Consider the following 25,550-nt stretch of genomic DNA (forward strand, 5'->3'; position numbering starts at 1 on the left):
AATTCCAGAAATTTCAAGTGGAGATTCATCACCAATAATAACATCACCATCATTAACATGAGAATAATCAGAAAACCATTCTCGATGTGAACAAATGTGAAAAGAGCAAGCTGAATCAAGAACCCAAGCCATGCGCTTTTCATCATTAGAAGTGATCATAAGAGCTTCTACAACACCAGTATTCTCAACAATACTAGCCTCAGCAGCTGATTTATCAGCTTCACTTTTCTTTTGCCTTTCTTGCTTATTTTTCAACTTAGGACACTAAGATATCACATGATTATCAGCTTTGCAATAACGATAAAAATTGTTAGATTTACGGTCTCTTGGCTTAGACCTTGATTTTGGTTTATTAGAACTGCTCGCTTGTTGAGTTCTACCTCGAACAATAAAACCTTCACCCTTAGACTCAGAACGAGAATCAACATCAATTTTTTCCTTGGACAATAAATTTGACTTAACATTCTCAAATGTCAGTGAAGTATGATTTGCATAGAGCATAATTTCCTTAAAATTCTTAAAAGAGGGGGGCAACGAGACTACCAACAAAATTGCCTTATCTTCATCATCTATCTTCACAACCAGACTCTCAAGGTTGACACAAATAGAATTAAATTCATTAAGATGTGATTGAATATATGTACCTTCCGCCATACGAATAGTATGAAGGCGCTTTTTCAGACGGAGCTTATTAGCATGACTCTTGGTCATATATAGCTCCTCCAGTTGTTCCAAAATTCTGCCGCATATTTTGCATTCATTACTTCACGCAAAACATCAGGAGATAAACTAAGCTGTAAGGCGGATGTTGGGGACTTGTTCTCAACTGCTATGAATTAAGAACAAGGCAACACTACTGTTAATGGTTAAAGAACTTCGTCCTTCGAAGCATTACCTCCTTTAGGATATAATGATCTTCAGACGAAGGTCATGAAGGACATACCTTCATCATCTCAATACATAATGAAGAGTAGGATTATATGACACATAAATAAAACATGAATGATCATATGATTTCATTAGACTATGAATATTCTCATTATATAATCATGGACAAACATCAATGATATTGAATTACATTTATACCTTCGGCTTGACACAAGGCGAGAATCCAAGTGTGATGTGCGAGTGAATACAAGTCAGCGTGAACAGTACGGTGGTACTGTTCATCTATTTATAGGCACAGGACGCATCCTATGTAAAATTACATCCAAGCCCTTGACATTTGTTATTGACTTAAGGATAATCTATCGAGGACTAGATAGCCTTTTCCCCTTTAAGTCGGTTTCATTTTCCACCGCTAAGCCGAAGCTTCTCCACACGTAGCTTCGGAGCTGGTTCATCCTTCTCCCAGACCGTGCTTTTTATATCGTGTACAACTTCATCCCAAGGCCGAAGGTCCCTGTGAATGTATTATACTTGGAAAACATGTTAGTTGTGTTTTTGAGGACCTTCGGAAGATGAAGGCCCCTAAGAGTAGCCCCTCGTAGTATTAATTTGTTGTAACAACGAATTCAGACTGTGACGTGAACGAAGGCCTTAAGCCGAAGGTCCGAAAAAACATCTTCCCTTCGCTAGAATAGCGAAAGTCAATGACAAACGGGGCCCACCAAGTTGCAAAGTGCTAGGCGTATAAATAGGAACCCACAACAGCAACATTTGATACGCATTTCTGCTGTTTGCGCTATTTTCTCAAATTTTTAACTCTTGCTTATCAGCCCTTGCCTAATTTTCGAGCTTCGGTTTAAAGACGTGCTTGCTCCATGTCTGAGGAGAAGAAGATGACTGAGGAGAAGATAACTAAGGAGAAGAAGTTAACTAAGGAGAAGAAGCTGTATGAAGAGAAGAAAGTTGTGGATCCTTTTATTGCTGGTTTTTATGAATCTATGGCAAAGACAAATACAGAGAAAATTACCAAGGAGATAATGGAGGATTTGTCTAAAGATTCTAATGACATTGATGATTATGATGTGGAAAGTGGAGATGAAGATTCTGAGGACCGGCCCTGGCGGCCAAGCCATACCATCTTCGAAAAATCGACCATTAAACAAAGTCATATTGACACCTTGAGAGGAAGATACTTTCGCGACATGTCTATTGTGAGGGTTGGAGGAGACAGCACCGCCCCTGCTCCTGAGGAAAATGAAGTTGTTGTTTACCGAAGTTTTTTGAAGGCAGACCTTCGGTTCCCGTTGAGCAAATTTGTGGTTGAAGTGCTGAAGATATTCCAGATCTTTCTTCATCAGCTTACCCCCGAAGCTATAATTAGGATGGGTTTGTTTGTTTTGGTTGTAAGAAGCCAAGGGCTGGAACCGAGTGCGAAGTGTTTTTGCAGTATGTATGAACTTTTGTACGAGACAAAGGCCACCGGCAAAGAATAGTATCACAACAACTTCGGTTGTTACGGATTCATTGCCCGCTCTAATGCAAGCTACCCGGTGCCAACATACCGGAAAAGATGGCCCGGGGCCTGGATGGAGGAATGGTTTTATGTAAAAAAATAATCTGATTGAAAGAGAGGATATCAAGGAAATTATCCAGCGCCCCATCTGGTCTCGCTTCGGCCTCCGAAGGCCGAAGGTGGCTATTGAAAGTGATGTCGAAGCATGCCAGAAGGCCTTAAGCAATGTTTGTGCTTTCATTGGCACAAGAGATATAATCTAAGAGCACATAGCCTATAGGGTGTGGCCACTTGTGGATAGCTGGGAAATGCCGAAGGAAACTACTTTTGAATCCAGTGAAGGTGGCCTAGTTCAATTGAAATATACCTTCAGATACAGAGAGAAGTTTGATGAACCAAATGATGACTGGTTGAAATGCATTGAAGCTACCAACGACGAGCTGCTTGGGACATATTCCAAGGCCGAAGATGATGCCTTGTCCGCAGCCTTCGGGGGTTAGGGCAAGAAAAGATTAAATAGGGTTTTTGATGCAATTGGCTTCATATATCCTGATTACTGCTACCCCTTGAGGAATTGAAAAAAAGAGGAAAACTACCGCTTCGGCCACCACCGCTATGCCGAAGGGCAAGAAAATGAAGGTTTTGACGCACCGGCCTCGATATATTGAAACGACCGTAGTGCCTGAATTTGGTGAAGGGGTCTCCTCCACTGCCGAAGCAGAACAAGCCGCTCCCACCGCTCGGAGCGCTGAAGGGTCTGTTGTAGTGCCGAAGGTGCCTACAGTCGGGCCAACTGAAGCCAAAGATGATGCGGCCAAAGAGCCAAAATTGGAAAAAACTGTGATAATGCCAGAAATTCTAAGCCCACCAGCAGAGGCAGAATTGCCGAAAGTGCCAAAGGCTCCTGCTGTAACTCCTAAGAGAAGGAGGATGGCCAGCGTGCTAGATGCTGTCATGGAGACCACAAAAGCCTTGACCCCTGCTCCTACTAAGAAAGTTGTCGAAGCTGTCAAAGTCCAGGCCGAAGCCAAAGCTGGGCCTTCAGGGCCCATTGAGACGAAGACTGTCGCGCCTAAGGATAAGGTTGAGCAACAAATTCCACATACCGGCATGGCAGCGGGGCAAGATATGATAGAAAAAGCTAAATCTCCTGCCCCCAAAGCTTCGGCCGAAGATGTTGATTACATTTTTCGACATGCTTCGGGGAAAAATTATCCAAAGAAGAAATTTTAGAAGCCAGACACTACGCTCAGAAACTAAAATATCCGAAGGGGGCCTTAGTGTTCAATGGCACTGACGAATATGATTTCCTATACTATCTCTCGGACAACAAAGAAATATCCGTTTGCCGGGAGATAGCCAAAAGTATGGGATTTCTGAAGCTTGAGGAAGGCCTTTCGGCCATGTCGAAGGATGATCTTGCTGATAGTCTTGCAAACAATAGTATAAAGATATAGAAGTTGTTAACTTTAAAGTTGGAAATGAAGTATTTCATTGTCATGCTTAATTCTTTCTTTTTCTTGTAGGGCTTAATTCTTAGCAATGCCTTGAGGGCACAAAAGAACGCTGAAGATGAAAGATGCACAATAGCTCTCAGCAACCTTCGCTCAGAGGTAATTGACTTGAGAAACGAAGGGTTGGAGAAAGATAAGATTTTAATTTCATTGGTGAGCAAGGTGAAGGAGGATGAGGCGAAATACAATGCCCAGGCCGAAGCTCATAAAGCCGAGGTTGAAGACCTTCGGAGACAACTTGCCGAAGCCAAAGAAAATTGTGAGGTCGCAAAGGCCAGCCAAGAAATAAGCGAATGGTGGAAGGCCAGGCTAGATAAAAATATTGAGGAGTTTCACGAATCCAAGGAAAGATGTTTTGAAAAATCCTTGGATTGCGTGAAGAAACTAAAAACTAGCTTTTCTAAAGTGGGTGTGTATTCCTTTGAGGAAAATTTTATCCGAGGCGACCCCAAGGGCGTTATTGAGTGGATAAGCGGGGAAGCCGAAGCTTTTGAGGAAATTCTGAACGATCGCGGAGATATCTGTGCTTTCTCTGGCGCCCGGGGGATTGCAGCTATTCTGGAGAAGGCTGGATGCGATCACGTCAAAACTACAGCCCAAGCCGAAGCTGCCTTCTCCATAGACGATACAAAAGATCCTTCAGCCGAAGCGACTTTGATGGGCGGAAAATTTTATTCTGATGTCTGAGTGAACGGTGGCCGAGAATTGGCCAACGAAATTATAAAAAAGAATGAAAAAGACAACCATGACGCCCGAGAAGAAGCTAGGCAAACTGAAGAGGCTGCTGAACGCGAAAGGCGCATAGGTATTGTTTTTTGAATTTTAACTTCGGTACTTACTTTGTAGCTTCAAACTAATAGTTTACCTACTATAGCTGAGCTATCACCGCTACCGGAGCCATACAATCCCCTGGCTGATCCGGAGATGAAGGAAGCACTGGATGTTATAAGCATTGCAAACTCTATTATCGACGAAGTTGTCGACAAGTTATTAAACGAAGCCACAGAAAAGATCCTTAGAGAAGAGTAGACTTTTTTGTAATAATACTTTGTAACTTTATTGTAAGAATACTTTGTAACATTTGATGTATGGAACAATTGACGAGACATGTAAATTACTGTAATATATTTCTTTACGATGCGTGAAATTTGCACACATACCGTTTTTGAGCCTTCGGCGAAAAAACACCTTCCCTTCTTTTCATGCTTCGTAAAGAAAGAGACCCCTTCTATAGCAAGGTTGATAAAACTATATTTCCCGAAGCTTACTTCGTGCCTCATCATATCTTCATTTTGACAAAGCATTTGCCGAAGGTTTGCTTCGTATTCAATTTTTGTGCCGTTAATGCAATATGATGTATGATGTAATGTTATGCGAAATGATATGATGATATGATGCAAAATAATGACGATGCCGAAGAAACACACCCACGCGCCCACACTGGAATACACAAGACTCTACATCCGCTTAGGGACGTCTTTTGAGTCTTTAAGCTCTGCATCCCCTTAGGAACGACTTTTGAGCTTCTTCACCTTCTATTTCGGCGGCATTTAAGCTCTGCATCCACTTAGGAACGACTTTTGAGCTTCTTCACCTTATATTTCGGTGGTATTTGGCTCTGCATTCCCCTAGGAACGACTTTTGAGTAGAAAACTTACGCTGTGCTCCCTTAGGAACGACTTTTTTTGCAGCTTCGGATCATAATTTTTGGCTATGCATTTCTTTAGGAACGACTTTTGAGCAGAAAACTTACACTGCGCTCCATTAGGAATGACCTTTTGTAGCTTCGAATCATAATTTTTGGCTCTGCATTCCTTTAGGAATGACTTTTGAGCTTCTAAATTTTACTCCGCTTTCTTAGTCACGTCTTTCGAGCTTCGTAAAACCATGAGGAAGATATATTTCACTCTGGTGCAGGCACAATTATTACAAGAAATTGAAATTAAGTTCTTCATTACTTGTTTCTCACACAAAAAATAAAATGGCATAAAAGATAAAAGTACATCAAAAGTAGGATATTCCTCAGTATATATTCTTCGATTCTGGTACAGTGCTATTGACTGTACGAGCTTCTGACTCCTCCCTGAAGTCGCGCTGCTGTTGGGCGTGCTGGTGCCCTTCTGGCTGCTGGCTTCGAGTATGAGTACGTGGCAATGGTGGTGGTAGTGGGAGTTGGGGCCAGGAAGCTTGTGAATGACTTGCCGAAGCAACAGAAACTGGAGGTTGATTACCCACGTATTCTGGTATATAGGGAGAGTAGCACGAAGTAGCATGTAAAACCTGCTTCAGCTGATTCTGCCGCGCTTCTGCTTCGGCAATCTCTTTTTGCTTCTGAATGGTGACCTGGCATGTTCTTGTAGTGTGGCCCTTGTCTTCACCACAGAATAAGCAATAGAGTTTCCTGGGCTGATCCCCATATCTTCCTCTGAAGCCCCTGCCGCCTCTGCCCCTTGGAGCTGGTGGCCTAAAAGAGCTTTGCTATTGCCCTGAAGATTGTGAGCTATGTTGTGACTGGCTTCCTCTGTCATCACTCTGACTGGAGTTGTGGATTGATCTGACATGCCTAGGGTGGATTCTTCCTCCAAAGCCCCTAGTCATCTCAGAAAACCTATAAGCTTCTTCCCTTCTCTGGCGGAAATCATTATCGGCCCAGATGTAATCATCCATCTTCTGAAGCAGCTTCTCTAGAGTCTGAGGGGGTTTCCTGGCGAAGTATTGAGCCGTAGGTCCTGGCCGAAGCCCTTTGATCATGGCCTCAATGACGATTTCATTGGGCACTATGGGCGCTTGTGCTCTCAGACGCAAGAACCTTTAAAAATACGCCTGGAGGTATTCTTCATGGTCTTGCGTGCACTGGAACAAAGCTTGAGCAGTAACCGACTTCGTCTGGAACCCTTGGAAACTGGTGATCAGCATGTCCTTCAGCTTCTGCCATGATGTGATTGTTCCTGGCCGAAGAGAGGAGTACCAGGTTTGTGCAACATTCTTGACTGCCATGACGAAGGATTTCGCCATGACTGCAGTATTGCCCCCATATGAAGATATGGTTGCTTCGTAGCTCATCAGAAACTGCTTCGAATCTGAGTGCCCATCATACATGGGGAGCTGGGGTGGCTTGTATGATGGGGGCCATGCGGTAGCTGACAGAGGAGAAGCATCATCAAAACCAAAATTTCCATGATGGAAATCATCATACCATTCATCATCGTAGGAATTGTCCTGACGAAGCTCTCTACGTTGAGGTCTTCGGTCCTGGTCATCTTGAGTGAGATGACGCATTTCCTCAGCAGCCTCATCGATCTTCTTCTGTAGATCAGAGAGACGAAGCATCTTCTCCTTCTTCCTCTGGACCTGTTGATGGATGGCTTCGAGGTCCCTTATTTCTTGGTCCAACTCCTCCTCCGGAGGTGTTGGACTTGTAGCCTTCCTTTTTTGGCTTCTGGCTTCGCGTAGTGTTTCTTGGTTGACGTCCAGTGGCTGCAGTGCAGCCCCTAGCCCTGAAGACTTCTTCGGCGGCATGACAAAGGTCATAGCTTTGCTGAAGGTGGTCAAATGAGTTCACCGGAGGTGGGCGCCAATGTTAGGGACTTGTTCTCAACTGCTATGAATTAAGAACAAGGCAACACTACTGTTAATGGTTAAAGACCTTCGTCCTTTGAAGCATTACCTCCTTTGGATATAATGATCTTCAGACAAAGGTCATGAAGGACATACCTTCATCATCTCAATACATAATGAAGAGTAGGATTATATGACACATAAATAAAACATGAATGATCATATGATTTCATTAGACTATGAATATTCTCATTATATAATCATGTACAAACATCAATGATATTGAATTACATTTATACCTTCGGCTTGACAGAAGGCGAGAATCCAAGTGTGACGTGCGAGTGAATACAAGTCAGCGTGAACAGTATGGTGCTACTGTTCATCTATTTATAGGCACAGGATGCAGCCTGTGTAAAATTACATCCAAGCCCTTGACATTTGTTGTTGACTTAAGGATAATTATAGAGGACTAGATAGCCTTTTCCCCTTTAAGTCGGTTTCATTTTCCACCGCTAAGCCAAAGCTTCTCCACACGTAGCTTCGGAGCTGGTTCATCTTTCTCCCAGACCGCACTTTTTATATCGTGTACAGCTTCATCCCAAGGCCGAAGGTCCCTATGAATGTATTATACTTGGAAAACATGTTAGTCATGTTTTTGAGGACCTTCGGAAGATGAAGGCCCCCAACAGCGGACAAAGCTTTTTTATCAAGATCTTCCCATTTATCATCAGTCATATCAGCAGGTCGCTGTTGCAATGCCTTCGTACATATAAGTGAGTAAGAACAACCTTTATCTGAATTTGCCAGATAGCAAAACTGATTTTGCCATCAAACTTCGGAATATCAATTTTAGTCGACATTGTAATCTGAAATAAAAAATTCCGAACTGAAACAAAAATTTGTGTGCAAACTGATGGGAGCATGTGGCAAAGAAACGGAAAAAATAATTTTTCCTTTGATCTTTGCAACCGAGACATTCACGTGGCGATGTCAGGATCTTGATTGCTTGCTGTCCCGAAATAATTTTTCCTTTAACAGCCCGTTTGGATGCCTAGAAATGAAACCTTTTCCAAGAAATAAATTCCAAGAAATGAATTATATAGAATTCAATCGACTAGAAAGTGATTCAATTCTATTATTTTTGTTTGGTTGTACAAGCAATTAAATTCCTAGAATTAAATTCTAGATGTTGTTTGGATACTTTGCACACGGAATTTGAATTTGAATACAAACAAGGATCTCTTGACTTTGCATCTGCTTAAAAATGAGCATGAACAATTTACAACTATCAGAAACTATTAAGTTCACAAATAACAGTTCCACAAAGGCAAGTCACACATAACAGTTTCACAAAGTCATCAAGTTCGCACATAAAAGTTCTACAAAGACATCAAATCTTCACATAGCAGTTTCATAAAGCCATCAAGTTCGCACACAACAGTTTCACATAGCCATCAAGTTCGCACACAAAAGTTTCACAAAGACAAGTTCACACAATCAGTTCAACACAGAGATCTAAGTTCACATATAAGTTGTTTCACTTCCTTAGCTACATCATAATCCACCTCTTCCTCCTTTCCATTGGGAGTGCCATCATCGACTCAAACTTGCGTGCATTAGAGGTGAGGATGTCATAAAGCTCAAGTTCTGTGTCTTCATCAAGTCCCTCAACCTCTTGTAATGCGGTGAGAACTTCGACGGAAGACGGTAGCTTTGGACCATCATCTTTCAATGCAGATGTAAGCATGTCAAACTTATCACACCACATAGAGTTAAATGAATCATCTGATCTTTGTCTTTTTAGACTACTCGAGGAAGATACAGAATATGAAGCATCCTTGCATACGGTATCATTATCTTTTGCCATTTCCTTTGAACTTTTAGCTGCTATTTTAGCACCCTCTCCATTTGCTTGGTCTTTATTGTACACTAGGCTGAGTAGATCCCAAAACTTCACAACCTTATGTCTATATCCTTTTGCTTCCTTATTCCTCTACAAAAAAATTGTTACAAAGATACATCAACAAATAAACTTGGAATTGGAACATAAACTAAACTGCAAAAAATGGAATAAACTACTAGGCAACAGTAGCATATTGCTAGGCAACAAATAGTTTTCTTTGTCCCGCGTTGCAGGCACCCACCTAGCTTAGCTAGCTCTTCTGCTCTACGTGAATGTATGTATGACCACAAACAACCACGACAAAGAAAGCAAAAAGAAAAGCAAAAAAGAGGATGGCTGGTTCTGGTTGGCTGGCTAGCAGGTAGCAGCAAAAAACTGAACTGCAAAAAACTGAACTGCAAAAATTGAACTGCAAAAACTAAAGATTTGTAGTGCAAAAATTGAACTGCAAAAATTGAACAACAAAAAATTTCATACCTCAACGTACTCATCCCATATAGTGTCACTATAAACTTTGAGCTTGTTCTTCTCCCAATCCCATCCAAAACCACTAGTGGACACCAAACCATTAATGATATTGTAGTGCTTATCAAAGGTCTTGCTGCGAGAGCTAATATTTTCCTTTGTAATGGTGACATTACACTTCTCACAAACATTCTTCACAGCAGCTATGTATACATGAGACTTCCACCCATTCTGACAGCTATCACCTTTATTGTAATAGTCCACAAATGTATCAAGGAGTACCTTATCCATCTCATCATTCCAAGGAACATAGCCCCTTGTTTTCTTGTCCTACAATCAAAGAACCACACATATAAAAACACAAACACAAAAATTCAAGAATAAAAAACACAAATGTGTCTAGGTCTCCTCCGTTGATAGCGGTTTGCGATAATAGCCATAATAGACACAGCTAATACAACAACTCTCTTTCGCTTCTTTCTCTTCCTTTTAATTTCCTCGTCGTTAGTATATTGATTTGATATCTAGAACACGTAATTTATATGCAATTAGACATGCTAGTTGAAAGCAAAATGCTCTACTCAAGAATAAAAACACTACTAGTAGGAGCACAAGGTGGAATAGGAGAAGTACCGATGTAGCCATGGAGATTAAAGGGTTTGTTGGAGGTAGCTAGATGAAACTTGAGGCGGCAAATCCCAAAACAACGAGCTGTTTTAACACTCCTGCAAATGAATCTATGGCAAATGGATTATATAATCTAGGCAGATTATAATCTCAAACAAACATAATCGTAATTTCAACATAATTAGGATTACTGATATGGTAATAAACGAAATAGAAGCCTTTGCGAGTAGTTATCCTGAAAGTTGTTATTAAGTTGGGCATATGACATTTTAAAAATAGGAAGATTTGGAAAAGGATGCTTAACTAGGAAGGAAGTCACTAGTTATCCGGAATCAAGCGCACGCAAGATTTGGCAAAAGGATGTTTATCCGGCGGGCCAGTCCCCTGACGCAGCCGTGGCCTGTCTGCTTCCTCTGCGGCCTGCACTAGCGCTATGGTCGAACGCCACTGGGACGTCGTGGGCATGCAATCAAATCTGCAATGCCTCGTGACTCCCGCGGCCGCAGAGGCTACACCGCCTCTCCTTCCTCACCGTCGTCCGCACCTCCTGCGGCCGCTCTACCCCACCCTAAACCAAATCTGAGCATCGCTCCCCCCTTTCCCACACGTTCTCTCGCACGCTCGTCCCACCTGTGCGGTCGGGGGAGGCATCGAGCCGAAGGAGGGCGTTGTTGCGGAGGGAGACGAATCTGGCGGAGGGCCCGTGCTCGTGGGTGAGGATTCGGCTGTGTTCGTGCTCAAGGACTAGAGCGTGGCATCGTGGGCTTACTTCACCGTCTAAAAGCTCAGATCTCACCTCACCTCGTCGTTGTTGCAATATTTTCTATCAGATCTAGAGATTCGGTGACTCTAAAAGCTCATCTCACCTCGTCGTCGTCGATGCCGTCGTCGGCCAGGAATAGTCCCTCAACCAACTTTCAGTGGTCGATGCCGTCGCCGCCGTGGTGTGTGGGGTCACCTTCCAGCCAGGAAATTTCAGGGATAGGAAATTTCAGTGGTGTGTGGGGGTCACCTGTGCGCAGGTGGTGTGCAGATCGTCGAGTATGATCACCTGCCGGCCAGGAAGTGTCGCGCTGACGGCGACCACCACAAACACGAATAGCGGCACGAGGCACAAGCAGTGCGAGAGGCTGAAACCTAGCAAACTTTCTAACCCTTTCCGAAGGGTGAGGGTCTGAAACGTGCATAGGCTAAAATTTCAGGGATAGAAAATGGGCCGAAATGGTGAATTGAATTCTATGGACATCCAAACGGGCCGAGAAATGGAAACTAATTCAATTCGGACCAATTCCTCTAAACCAAACGGGTTGTGATTGATTACTTGCTGTCCCGATTCCACACAGCAGAAAAATAGCACAACCAATGATGACAATAGCACTTGTGATGGAGATACAAAATTGTTGTAGCCCCCTGGAATGGATGAGATGCTCACGGTTACAAGCACAGCAGCACTGAGAAGACGTGAGAAGACGGTGACAGATGAGGCCTCGCCTCCACCAGAGAAGGCGCCCATCGGCGCTCACAAGACGCGCGCCACGCACGCGGATTTGGAGAACGGCGTCGAACCAGATCTTACGTGTGGCGGCAGCAGCGCAATCTGTTGGACGAATAACCAGCGGCGACGGCTTTACTGTGTGTCTAACCCTAACTCTAGATAACAATTGTTAGGATCATAGGTGAGAAAAATAAGACACATAATTTAACGTGGAAAAAAACTCCTCTAATATGGAGGAGAAAAACATCATGGAAAAAACAGATCTATTTTGTGGTGTGATGAAAACAAATCTATTATGTGGTGTGATGTACAGGGTATAAGGGGGCCTATTTATATAAGCAAAGGAGATAGAGATAAATTCATATCTTCTTATCCAACGCATTCAATTCACAGAAATTCCTTTATGGACTCATTTAGTTCAGCATCAAATATTGAGAAATCTAGTTCTTCGAATGTAGTATTCAGTTTCTATGGGGAAGTGGCATTGAAATATTTATGCTTCTGTGATCTCTTCTCGTGGTGCACGAAAGAGATCTCTTCTTCTTCCTCCTCTTTGTTATCACCAATCAAACGACTCCAATCGACAAGTGAGGAAGGATTGGTCGTGTTATCTTTCATAGCACTTCTAACTCTGGTTTTTTTTGCTTGGATTGTCAGTAACAAGGTCATACTCGATCATTTTTTTGATAATGGGATACCCCCTATTTCATTAAGAAATAGAAACCAAACATAGTTCTTACAGGATTCACGACAATCCAACAGTCACAAGCCGATAAGCCTACCACATTATCAGCTACACAAAGGTATGAAACCCAACAGAAGGAACACAGCAAACCAAAAGAAGGCCGACAGTCTAACAGATACCACTGAATATCTACAAGGGATAGATCCCAAAAGCAGCCAGGAACATCGCATCACCAGGAATGACTAGAAAGCTAGTTTTTTATCTACCAAAAGCAGACACACTGAATACATCCAGAACAAAAGATGTATTATCAGCAGCAAAATGTCACTGGAGACGCCTGTCAACCGGCTTCCAACCATGGGCCTTGCTGTAGATATCACTTGTTATCTTTCGAATTCTGCGGCTTCCTTGTTCCACCAGTCTTTTTCCCTTCTTTGTCTGTCGAATAGACCAAGCATCAATCCAATAACAGCAGGAGAAAATCACATTAGATGGATCATCAATCAGCCTAGCATTGAAGCAGCAATCATTACGAGTACGCCAAATAGCCCAAATAACAGCACCACATCCAAAAAGAATCAGTTTCTTTTCAGAATTATGGAAACTATCGATCCAGGGACCAAAGAGGTCAGCTGTGTTTTTAGGGGTAGAAGACAACTTGAAAGCAATTTGGATGATTCTCCAAATGAATCTGGCTACAGGGCAATGAAAAAATAAGTGATCTATGGATTCTAATAATCCACAAAAGTTACAGTCCGTATTCCCATGCCAGTGACTTTTAACCAAATTGTCTTTAGTCAAAATCTTATTATTTCTGACCAACCATAAGAACACTTTAATTTTTTGTGGAAGTCTGGTTTTCCACATAAAATTCACATGAACCACAATCCTGGAATTTTTTAACATTTTGTAAAAGGATTTTACCGAATAACCTTTGCACCCCAACAACCAATTTGAAGAATCAGCATTTCCAGAAAGCAAGGCCTGGCTGCAATGATCCATAAGGTCACTATAGGCCTCTCCTAAAGCACCAATAAGTCTTCTTCTGAAAGTCAGCAACTGAAAGTTAGAGGAGACAACCTTATGAACAGTGATATCTTTGTCATAAGCCACCTCAAACAAATTAGGGTACTTGTCAGCCAGCGTCACATTACCACACCAAATATTTTTCCAAAAACTGGAACTCTTACCATCACCAATCTTTTTTTGCAGTATTTATAATATTTGTCTCGAACCGAGAGAATACCTTTCCAGAAATGAGAATCTGAAGGTCTATCCTTCACCGAAATAATAGGTTTATTCTTAATGTATTTGCTTTTTATAATGGATTGCCACAAACCACTAGTATTTTCTAGTCTCCAAATCCATTTAGCCAACAAAGCTTCATTCATTTTTTGCAAATCCAAAACACCAAGACCACCCATATTTTTGGGGGAGCAGACTAAATTCCAAGCAGCCAAATGATATTTTTTCTGATCATGACCTCCCTGCCATAATAATCTTTTCCTGAAGATATCCATTTTTTTAACACAACTTTGGGGCATTTATACAGGGAAAGCATATACAGGGGAACGTTGGTGAGACTGCTGTTAAGCAAGACTAACCGACCACCCAAACTAAGGAACCGACCTTGCCAGGAACCCAGCTTGTTCTCAATCTTACCAACTATGGGATCCCACAGAGAATTGCACAGTTTTTTGTTATCAATAGGAACCCCTAAGTATTTCATAGGAAGACCACTGGGAGGACAGGTGAAGATTTCAGCGTACAGATGTTCTCTGTTGCAGACATTTCCCAAACAGATAATTTCACTTTTATGAAAATTAATTTTAAGGCCAGAAATCTGTTCAAAGATACAAAGAATAAACTTCAAATTTCTAGCATTTTCCAAATCATCCTGAAACAGAAAAATGGTGTCATCTGCATATTGAAGACAACAGCAGCCACCAGGGACAATATGAGGAATAAGACCTTTGATAATACCTTCATCCTTGGCTTTTTGGATCAGACAAGCAAGACCATCAGCAGCCACATTAATAAGGAGAGGGGAGAAAGGATCACCTTGGCGAACACCTTTATGAGTTTTAAAATAGGGCCCAACCACATCATTAGTTCGGATAGCAACTTTGCCACCTTTCACAGTCTTCAAAACCCAATCACTCCACATATCTCCAAATCCTTTTTTTATCATCATATTATGGAGAAAATTCCAATCAACCTTGTCATAAGCTTTTTCAAAATCGACTTTGAAAATAACCCCATTCTGTTTCCTCCGTTTAACTTCATGAATAATCTCATGCAAAGAAAGAACACCATCCATAATATATCTTCCTTTAATAAACCCGTATTGAAGGTCACTAATCACAGAAGTAATGCAACGGGCCAATCTATTAGTAAGAACTTTGGTAATGATTTTGTAGCAAACATTAAGCAAGCAAATGGGGCGAAAGGCTTTAATATCAGTCGCATCAGGGACCTTAGGGATAAGAGTGACAATACCAAAATTTAGTCTTTCAATGTTGAGAGAACCATCATGAAAAGCTTTAAAGAGATTGAACAAATCACTTTTGATCACATCCCAAAACTCCTGAAAAAATTCAGAAGGAAAGCCATCGGGGCCCGGTGCACTATTGTGTTTCAAAGCAAACACCACATCTTTGATCTCTTCCAAAGAAAAAGGGCTGGTGAGAAGATTTCTATCACCCTCCTCAAGCTGTTTCATGTCCAAATTAACCAAGGAAATATTCGATCCACGGGAAGGACCAAAGAGATCTTTGTAAAAGGAAGTCGCCAACTGATTGATGCCATGATCGTCATGAGCCACAATATCACCGTGAGAAAGAGTCAAGATTTTCAGTTTCCTTTTTTTGTGCCTGACCATCAAATGAAAATACTTGGAATTCTCATCACCCTCTAATAAGAATTTATCTCTAGCTTTTTGTCTAAGGCTAATGTTTTCCTCATTAACAATCTTCCTGAGATTAGATTCCAAATCTAATTTCAAATATCTGTCTGCATCAGATAAGCCAGAAGTCTCACTGGCTTTATCCAGAATATCAATTTTTTCAATCAAGTTTTTCTTCAACTTTTTGTAATGACCTACAATATTGCTGTTCCAACCTTTAAGCTTCTGACGCAGACGTTTCAATTTTAATTTCCAAACATCAAGACTATTGGACACACCAACCGGAAGAGTCCAAACATTTTCCACTAATTTGTGAAAATCAGGCCTAACCTTCCAACACAGCTCATAACGAAAATCCTTACGCACCATGGGCAGGAAATCAGTTTGAAGGCAAAGGGGAACATGATCCGAAAAGGATCTATTTAACCCAATAACACTAATATTATTATAAGCAAGATCCCAGTCGGGACTAGCCAAAAATCTGTCAAGTTTTTCAAAAGTAGGATCATTACGGTTGTTAGACCACGTGTATAGTCTATTTTTCAGATCAAATTCCACTAGACCATGATGATCTATAATACTATTAAAAGAAAACTCCATTTGCTGAGGGTACCAGGTTTATTTTTTTTCCTCAGCTTTCCTGAGAATATTGAAATCACCACCAATAAGCATGGGGACCTGACTTCTCGAACAAACTGCAGACAATTCACTGAGAAAGCGAGATTTGTGCTCATTTTGGGCAGCCCCATAAACGTTAACGAAATTCCAGATAAAATTTTTTCTCTGTGGAGGACAAGGGAGCGAGTTAAGAATTCACCAGCTTCAAATTCTCTGACATCAAACACCTCAGAATTAAAACCCACTAAAAGACCTCCCGATCTCCCATTGGGAGGAGAGGAGAACCAGGCAAAAAGCTTGCTACCAGCAAGCGAGGACAGAAGAGAGTCATTAAAATGTTCTTTTTTAGTTTCTTGTAAACCAACGAAATCAATTTTCTCTTCCCTTATGATTTCTCTTAGGAAATCAAACTTAATGTCGCGACCCAAACCCTGGCAATTCCAAATAAGGCCTCTCATGATTTAAAACGGATCAGGAGGGAGGTCAGAACAGACAGACTCCCCTTTTTTCGTAGATGAACCTCTACTTTTTGGGGAAGCCTTTTTTTTAATCGTTTTTTTCCGATGCTTAATTTTCCTACCTTTTCGTAAAACCATCACATCAAGTAAGTCCTGATCAATATTCAGGTCAGAATCATCATGGACACTACTATCCATGTTTATGTGATCAACAAGGGAAGGGACCTCCACATTTGAGGTATTTTTATTTTTGCAAGCTTGGAAGGCCAAAATTTTTCTGGAACGTTCCAGATCTTTGATCAACTCCAAATTATCAATAACATCAGAGTCAGAGGGACCCAAAGAAACTCCAAGTTTATAAGCTAAATCTATCAACTCATCATTATTAGAATCAAGCAAAGAAAAGGAATTAGAACACATACCTTTATTGAGGAAGGCATCCTTGGCTTCTGCTCTGAATATCGCTTTATCAGCCACCTTCACATCATCATTCTTCTCCAACCTAGAACTTTTCCTGATGCCATCAACCGTGATAGCAGGCAAGTCCAGAGGCTTTTTGTTCTTCCCATCAAGAACCATCTCATCATTGGGGGGGGGATCGAGATCATAGCACCAATTTTAGATTGAAAATCAGTTGGATCTTCCTCCATATCCTTAGCGAATTCTTCCAATTCTTGAGAGCTAAGCAGATCGTCTTCATTTGGATCAAAATCCACTTTCTCAACAGAAAGGTTATCAAGTTTCTGCTCATCATCAGACATATCATTAGAAGGCACAAGATTAGGGTCAGACATTTTGGCAAACTCTTTGCCTTGAGAAGAAGACTCCCCAATTTTGAGATTAGGATTAGGCTCCTCTTCAGGGGTAACATCATCCAAATTCTTGGGTTTTTTCCCAGATTTATCAAAGAGTGGATCATTGGACCCATGAATTTGAACAGAGGCTCTCTTACCCAAATTCACAGAATCATCATTCCATCCTTCATCACAAATAGACTCAATTCTAAAGAAGATATCATAAAGAAAAGGCTTGACAGCCACCTCCACCACAGGAGGGATCATAGCCACACTTTTAATGTGGATTTTAAATCTCACAATATCATCAGAATCCAGAGACATAAGGTCAACTTCCTCCACAGCGCCAATCATTGATCCAATTTCACAGATAGATTGGTAATTCTGTAATTCCTCAGGGACATTTTCAGCAATAACCCACACAGTATGGAGTCTAGATTTAGGTTTGGCCCTAGAACTCCAAGGCACAACAGCGATCTTGGCCCCAGACATCTTCATTTTCAGGTCCGGGAAGCTTATCATTTCCTCAAGACGTTCTTGGGAGGGAAACTGCATCAGAAATCCTGAATGGCATTTAGTAGCTTTCCACCTCTTGTTCCATGGGAAGTGAAACCCGAAATCTCTCTCAAGATCTTCAGCCGAGACAAGTCCCTCAATCACTTTAACCAGACCGATAAAAACCCTTTTTGGCTTTTTGGTCAATGGTTTAGCGAAGTGAGACAGATAAAACCCTAAACCATCAGCAGCCAAACCAACAATGGGCATGGTGGGTTTGTTTTGCTTAGGAAGAACACAGCGAGAAGTGACATGTGTCTCCTTGCGGCAAATATCACACCACAAAGCGTTAAAACAATTTCTGGCATGATGTCCTTCAACACCACATTTCTGACAGAACGCAGGGCGAACGAGATCAAGATCTTTCTTCAAAGGAACAGGAGAGACCGAAGGGTTACCTGGTTGATTTCCCTCAACAGGATGAGGGGACAACACACCCTTCTGCTGCTCAGATTTGCCGATATTAGGCTTCAGCTTCCAGCTAAGGTTTCTTGGTCTGTTCCAAGGATGAGTACCTTGCGGCTTCTCCGTCGGACCCCAACGATCCCACTGGGAGTTCTGGGGGTTCTTTCCTTTCGGATCCATAGCAGCGATTTTCGAAGGGCTACGAAGAACACCAGAACCCAGACGCGGCCACTCCTCCTCAACCACCGGAGGACGAAAGGACGAAACGCACCAACCCCCACCAAAACTAGACCTCACCAAGGACGGGAGAGACCAGAGGTGCGAGAGGAAGGCGGCACAGTGAGGAAAAAAATACGCACCAACAAAATCCAGAGGAAACCCTAGCGAGGAAGAGGGTTTTGCGGGCGGAGAAGACAGCGAACGAAGCGACTCACCCGAGTGGGGAAGCAGACGCGAAGAGACCGGCGACACCCTCGGACTCCATCCGATCCAAGGAAAACACGCCTTCAGGGGCCGCTCCACCGAATGCGTCGGGATACTGTATCCCTGGGCCAGGGAACAGCGCGAAGAAGACGGCCCAACAGCAGGAGACCGAGCCACACAACGCTGCAAGCCATGTAATGGAGAAAGGAGGGCGCTGGAGGAAGAAGAAGCGGCCCAGGGGACCGAGCGCCATTTTTTCTTTTTTTCCTTTGCGTCTCATCTTTCTTCTCTCGTCCACCGACTCAACTCGCACTCTATGTAGGGATCAGCAACAGCCTTGCACTTATCCTGGTAAGCACCATACTCGATCATAGCGGGAGCAGACCTCTTGATGGATGACTGATGGACAATTTTCTTCTTCTTCGATGCCTCAGTCTTTACAATAGTCACACTGGAGCATGCTCACTTTGGCACTAACTGAGCTAACATTTTCCCCCAGCACCCCCTGGTTGCTTGGGGATTGTGTCATCTAGATTTGTATCCTCATGCTCATGGGCTCTACCCTCAAGGGTATCTGCTACTGTTGTCCCCTCAGAATCTTCAGTTGGACGTTGAATCACAATGAAGGTTGATTCCTTGTTATTGAAAATCCATTGATTGGCAGCAACAACAACTTCCATTTCTGATGCAATCAATTCTGAAGTTCATTTCAATATCCAACTATCCCCTTGCTAGGGTGGGTCGAACTAAAACTTGGTTGCTCTATAAGGACAAGTGGGAACAAATGCATTAACCTCAACGAATGTGAATGGGTTCTCAAGATTGACTCGGACTGGTAAGCAACTTAATAGTGCAAAAGGATACCATGCGAAATATGCTCGTGGAGCTCCCTCAGTCATGAAACCAACCCAGGCTAACATTCTTGCTTAGTAATGACTCAAACTCACATTGGGATCTTTAGCTCCAACATACAAGAAGGCTAGATAAACTTGGCTCCTCACAGGTTGAATATTGCAAAAACAACGTCAATCACATCAGCTTGAGTCGTTAGCCATTTTCTTTCAGACTCAATTTCAGCGAGAAGAGCAACAGCTTCGGTGGTCTCTTGATCAGTTGGTGCCTCTTCCCAACTAGGTAGTTTTGTGTTGGGGCGTCTTCCTGACTAAACTGGCAGAAGTTCTCATGATTCTCCATAGTAAACCACTCGATCTGCCATTCTCTATTACTATCCTTAGGAGAATATGTAGGTACACTAATTTTCGGCCATGACATAATTCAAGAATAGCACCCCAACCGTTGGGGGCCTTCGTCTTACGAAGGTCCTCAAAAACACGGCTAATCTGAATAAGCTTCGGCGTAGAACAATGGAAGCGCAATGAAGTAAGCTTCGTCACAACGATGCAGGAAGGCGACACAAGGAGAATGTAAAAACAGAATTTGTTTTGCCTCTTTAGTGGATTTATCATCATCTAGTTGAATATAAACATAAAAATCAAGAGATAAAACAAATACTATTTTATAACGGATGGAGTATTCGATAAGTAATTGAGACATTAGTTTAACAATCTAAACGAGACTGGTCGATAGCGCATCGCTCTTTGCGTATTTGTGTCTAGGATAGATAGGTTTAACACGAAAAAATGCTAGCGTCCAGGGGCTAGGGGGCTCTGTTTTTGGGGCCCGGTACGGCCTCACCCTCCGCACCCCCTCATGTATGGCCCTGGGTGGATGGTACGATTGTTCTGTAATTTTCCCTCTATGGCATCTCGTTGTAATTCTCTCTACAACCATCGAAGGTACACTTGTAAAGTTATTTAAATTAAGAGAAAGATATCAAGAAGATATTACAATTGAGTTATCATATCATAGCTCTTTTGTATTCCTTGCACGTTCATGTATTCAATCAATAATTACCTTTGTTGACGAAGGAGTTATCTCGAAGGGTTAACTCCTTCGTGACGAAGATCATCTATTCTTTTAACATTGTGTTGCATTGTTTCTTGATTGTGTTTAGCGATCGAAAACAAGTAACCAACACCAACAACTTACAACACTCCCTCCCTCATACCAGGTTTAGAGTGGTATAGATACTTCCATAAACCAAAATGTGGAAAGATCCCAAGTAATGATTCACATAGATGAATGGAGATGTCAATTGTAGTATGGAATTCGAATTCAAATGAGTGAGATCTATGGCATAGAAATAAAGCAAGCCTTGGACAATTGAGCAAATAGGCAAACCTAACCCACAAACAAAGAAAGGGGCAAAAACTAATGATTCATCAATATCTTTAGTAGAGGTTCTTTCCCCTCGCCAACTTTTTTAGGCACCCAAATCCTTAGGGGAGAACACACATTTCCACTAATTGAAGAAGATATGATTCAGAGACAGTGGACTTACAAAAAGAAAGGAATGGATTGGGGATCTGAACATTCTCATCATATGCAAGAATCTCCTTAGTGTTTTCACGCTCGCTCAAGGTTTTCTTCTTCGGGGCTATCACTGGTAGGATAAGTGGTGCGATTAAATTTAGGAGGCGATTAAAGTATTGGATCTCAAAGTCAGTAGCAGCGCGGCACTAGAAATGATATTAACTTAGTAAATAACGGTTTTCAAGTGGAAGGAACTGTTATTGCATGGATTTCCTTAAGTACCTGATGACGTCGAACTTAACAAATATATCTTTGGTTGAAAAATTGGTTGCTTGAAGATTCAGTTGGCATTATCTAGCCAGAAGTATATGAGGTTCGGTCTTTAGCATTCCACACAAATAATTAGCAAAATCAGAATCATTAACACTCGAAAGTTCTGAAAGGGAAATAGGGTTAACTATTTCCTATAATCGAATTTGGTGGTTGACATCCAACACAAACCACATGTACTAACTAGTTTGTCTAGATATCATCTATTACAGGTGCATAAGGTTCAACACAAACCAAGAAAGAATTCAGTTAGGGGACACAATTTATTTGGAGCAAAAAGGACTTGAGTGTGCTGATTTTTGGCGCACCAGACACTGTCCGGTGCACCAGGCCAAGTGCTCGGCAAACCAACCACTCTCGGGAATTCTAGGGCAGCCTCCACTATAATTCATCGGACTGTCCGGTGAGCTAGTAGAGCAACGGCTAACTGGCGCCAACGGTCGACCGCAAAAGCGCTCTGCAGTGAACAGTGCCTCAGCAGAAGTCAGAGGGCACCGTACAGTCCGGTGTGGCACCGGATTGTCCGGTGCAGCTAGAAGACAAATGTCTCCAACGGTCAACTGCTTAGAACCCTAACGGTTGCGCTGACGTGGCGCGCACCGGATACTGCACAGTGGCTGTCCGGTGGCGCACCGGACTATCCAGTGCGCCCATCGCCAGCAGCCCTTGCCAACGGCTAGGAAGTGGTTGGAGGCTATAAATACCCCCCAACCACCACATTCATTGGAACCCAAGCATTCTGAACATCCCATTCATTGCAAGAGCAAAAGACTTCACTCCTAGACACATTCAATAGATCAAATCCTCTCTAAGCCTCCAAATCAACTCAATTCCATTAAGGACTTGAGAGAGTGTGTTTTGTGTTCTTTTGTTGCTCTTGTAGCTTGGATTGCCTTCTTCTTTTGTCATTTCTTTTCTCAAGTGATTTGTAAAGCTAAGCAAGAGACACAAAGTGTGTGGTGATCCTTGCGGGGTCTAAGTGACTCGTGTGATTAAGGGAAGGCTCACTCGGTCTAAGTGACCGTTTGAGATAGAGAGGGAAAGGGTTGAAATAGACCCGGCCTTTGTGGCCTCCTCAACAGGGATTAGGTTCTTTGGAACCGAACCTCGGTAAAACAAATCATCGTGTCTACTCGCTTTGATTCTCGCTTGATTTGTTTGCACTCTTTCCTCTCTCTAACATTTCCTTGCTAGTATTAATTTGAGTTGGCTCCCATACATCATCTACATCCTTTGAGCAACACTTAGCAAGAGAAACAATCTTTCGGACTTGAATTTAATTCTAACGCTAACCCCGGCCCTAGTGTATATTTAAGTTTATAAATTTCAGGTTTCGCCTATTCATCCTGCTCTAGGTGACTTTCAATTGGTATCAGAGCCAGTGCTTCATTAAGAGCCTAACCAACTCAAAGTGATGTCTGGAGATCACGCCAAGAGGGAGATCATGATCGACGACAAGCCCGCAGGCTCGGGGAGGACTCTCTCAAGGAAGTTCGGCAACAAGTACAAGGAGGAATCATCTTCCTCTATCAAGTCACATAGGAGGGGTGACAAGAAGAAGATGATGATGAAGAAAGTGGTCTACTACGAGACCGACTCTTCGTCACCCTCCACGTCCGGCACCGAGTCATCTACTACTTCTAAGTGCCACGAGCGCAATAAGTATAGTAAGATGCCCCTATGCTATCCCTATATTTCAAAGCACACTCCATTACTTTTCGTACCCCTAGACAAACCACCATATTTTGATGGTGAAGATTATTGCATGTGGAGTGATAAAATGAGGCATCATCTAACCTCACTCCACGAAAGTATTTTAATTATTGTTGAGTTTGGAGCGCAGGCACCAAAGGTGGGGGACGAAGACTACGACTCAGATGAGTCCGCCCAAATTAGGCACTTCAATTCACAAGCAACTACTATACTCCTCGCCTCTTTATGTCAAGAGGAGTATAATAAGGTGCAAGGGTTGAAGAACGCCAAAGAAATTTGGGACGTCCTCAAAACCGTGCACGAAGGGGACGAGGTGACCAAGATCACCAAGTGTGAAACGATTGAGGGAGAGCTCGGTCGATTCGTCCTCAACAAAGGGGAAGAGCCGCAAGCTATGTACAACCGGCTCAAGAAGATGGTCAACCAAGTGCACAACCTCAAAAGCACAAAATGGGATGACCATGAAATGGTCAATGTTATTCTTAGATCACTCGTATTTCGTAATCCTACTCAAGTTCAATTAATACGTGGGGATCCTAGGTATAAATAGATGTCTCCCGAGGAGGTAATTAGCAAGTTTGTGAGCTTTGAACTTATGATCAAAGACTCCAAACACATTGTCAACTTGGAGTAAGGCGCCACCTCCACACCTGAGGTGCAACCCGTTGCATTCAAGGCAACGGAAGAAAAGAAGGAGGAGTCTACACCAAGTAGGCTTCCAGTCGACGCCTCCAAGCTTGACAACGAGGAGATGGCGCTCATCATCAAGAGCTTCCGCCAAATCCTCAAGCAAAAAAGGGGGAAGGACAACAAGCCCCGCTCCAAAAGGGTGTGCTACCAGTGCGGTAAGTCCGGTCACTTTATCGTTAAATGTCCATATTCTAGTGAAAGTGACAGGGACGAAGAGAAGAAGGGGAAGAAGAAGGGGAAGAGGAGATACTACAAGAAGAAGGGCGACGAGACACACATGGGGCGGGAATGGGACTCCGACAAGAGCTCCACCGACTCCTCCTCCGACGAGGACGCCGCCAACATCGCCGTCAACAAGGGCCTCGTCTTCCCCAACATCGGCCATAAATGTCTCATGGCAAAGGACGGCAAAAAGAAGAAGGTACATTCTAGAAGTACCCCCAAATATACTACATCTAGTGATGAGGGTAGTTCTAGCGATAATGAAGATGATTTAATTTCTCTCTTTGCCAACCTTAACATGGAATAAAAGAAAAAATTAAATGAATTAATTGAAAGCATTAACGAGAAGGATTATCTCTTGGAATGCCAAGAGGACTTGCTCGTTAAGGAAAGTAAAAAGTTTGTTAAGTTGAAAAATGCTTATGCTCTAGAAGTAGAAAAATGTGAAATTTTTTCTAAGGAGCTTAGCATGTGCCATGATTCAATCTTAAGTCTTAGAACTAAAAATGGTAATTTAGTTTCTAAGATTGAAAAATTGAATGTTTGCAATGATTCAATTTCTAGCCTTAGAATTGAGAATGATAATTTAAATGCTAAGATTAAGGAATTGAGTACTTGCAAAGCATCTACATCTACTGTTGAAAATGTTACCATTTGTACTAGATGTAGAGATATTAATGTTGAAGCTATTGATGGTCACCTTGCTATGATTAAACAAAAAAATGATCACATAGCTACATTAAATGCTAAAATTGCCGAGCATGAACTTGAAAATGAAAAGTTTAAATTTGCTAGAAGCATGCTCTATAATGGGAGACACCCTCACATTAAGGATGGTATTGGTTTCCAACAGGGAAATCAAAACAACACCAAGCTTAATGCCCCTAAGAAATTATCTAACTTTGTAAAGGGCAAGGCTCCCATGGTTCAGGATAATGAAGGCTATATTTTATATCCTACAAACTATCCTGAGCATAAAATTAGGAGAATTCATGCTAGCAAACTCATTATGTTTCTCATCATGCATTTATGTATAAAAATGAGGCTTCTAGTTCTAGGCATTCCACTCATGTTAAAATGCCTAAGAAGAAAACTCCTAATGCATCAAATGAACATAACATTTCATTTAAGACTTTTGATGCTTCCTATGTTCTAACTAACAAATCAGGCAAAGTAGTTGCCAAATATGTTGGGGGCAAACACAAGAGTCCAAAGACTTGTGTTTGGGTACCCAAGGTGCTTGTTTCTAATGTAAAAAGACTCAAGAATGTTTGGGTACCTAAGAACAAGGCCTAAATTTGTTTTGTAGGTTTATGCATTCGGTGGTTTAAGTTGGATAATCGATAGTGGGTGCACAAACCACATGACAGGGGAGAAAAGGATGTTCTCCTCATATGAGAAAAATGAAGATCCGCA

General features: G+C 42.2%; 2 protein-coding genes across 3 annotated transcripts; both read right to left on the bottom strand.

The window, feature by feature from the left end:
* Nucleotides 1-8,850: 8,850 nt before the first annotated feature.
* LOC103641129 (uncharacterized) lies at nucleotides 8,851-11,761 on the bottom strand. Of its 2 annotated transcripts, none has more exons than XM_008664500.4 (4): nucleotides 11,335-11,761; nucleotides 10,475-10,566; nucleotides 9,854-10,171; nucleotides 8,851-9,466 (listed from the first exon to the last, which is right to left on the bottom strand). In XM_008664500.4, exons 2-4 carry the CDS (start codon nucleotides 10,484-10,486, stop codon nucleotides 9,023-9,025), a joined length of 774 nt encoding a protein of 257 aa, XP_008662722.1. In that variant the 5' UTR covers nucleotides 10,487-10,566; nucleotides 11,335-11,761; the 3' UTR covers nucleotides 8,851-9,022. The 2 variants fall into 2 exon arrangements, with proteins under 2 accessions (XP_008662722.1, XP_008662721.1); XM_008664499.4 differs by having other exon boundaries at nucleotides 10,475-10,578.
* A 1,189-nt stretch (nucleotides 11,762-12,950) lies between these two features.
* On the bottom strand, nucleotides 12,951-19,059 carry LOC103641130 (uncharacterized). The gene is made up of 2 exons (XM_008664503.1): nucleotides 18,818-19,059; nucleotides 12,951-13,086 (listed from the first exon to the last, which is right to left on the bottom strand). Exons 1-2 carry the CDS (start codon nucleotides 19,057-19,059, stop codon nucleotides 13,032-13,034), a joined length of 297 nt encoding a protein of 98 aa, XP_008662725.1. The 3' UTR covers nucleotides 12,951-13,031.
* Nucleotides 19,060-25,550: the final 6,491 nt, after the last annotated feature.

The sequence above is a fragment of the Zea mays genome, chromosome 10, assembly GCF_902167145.1.
Source record: "Zea mays cultivar B73 chromosome 10, Zm-B73-REFERENCE-NAM-5.0, whole genome shotgun sequence".
NCBI lineage: Eukaryota > Viridiplantae > Streptophyta > Magnoliopsida > Poales > Poaceae > Zea > Zea mays.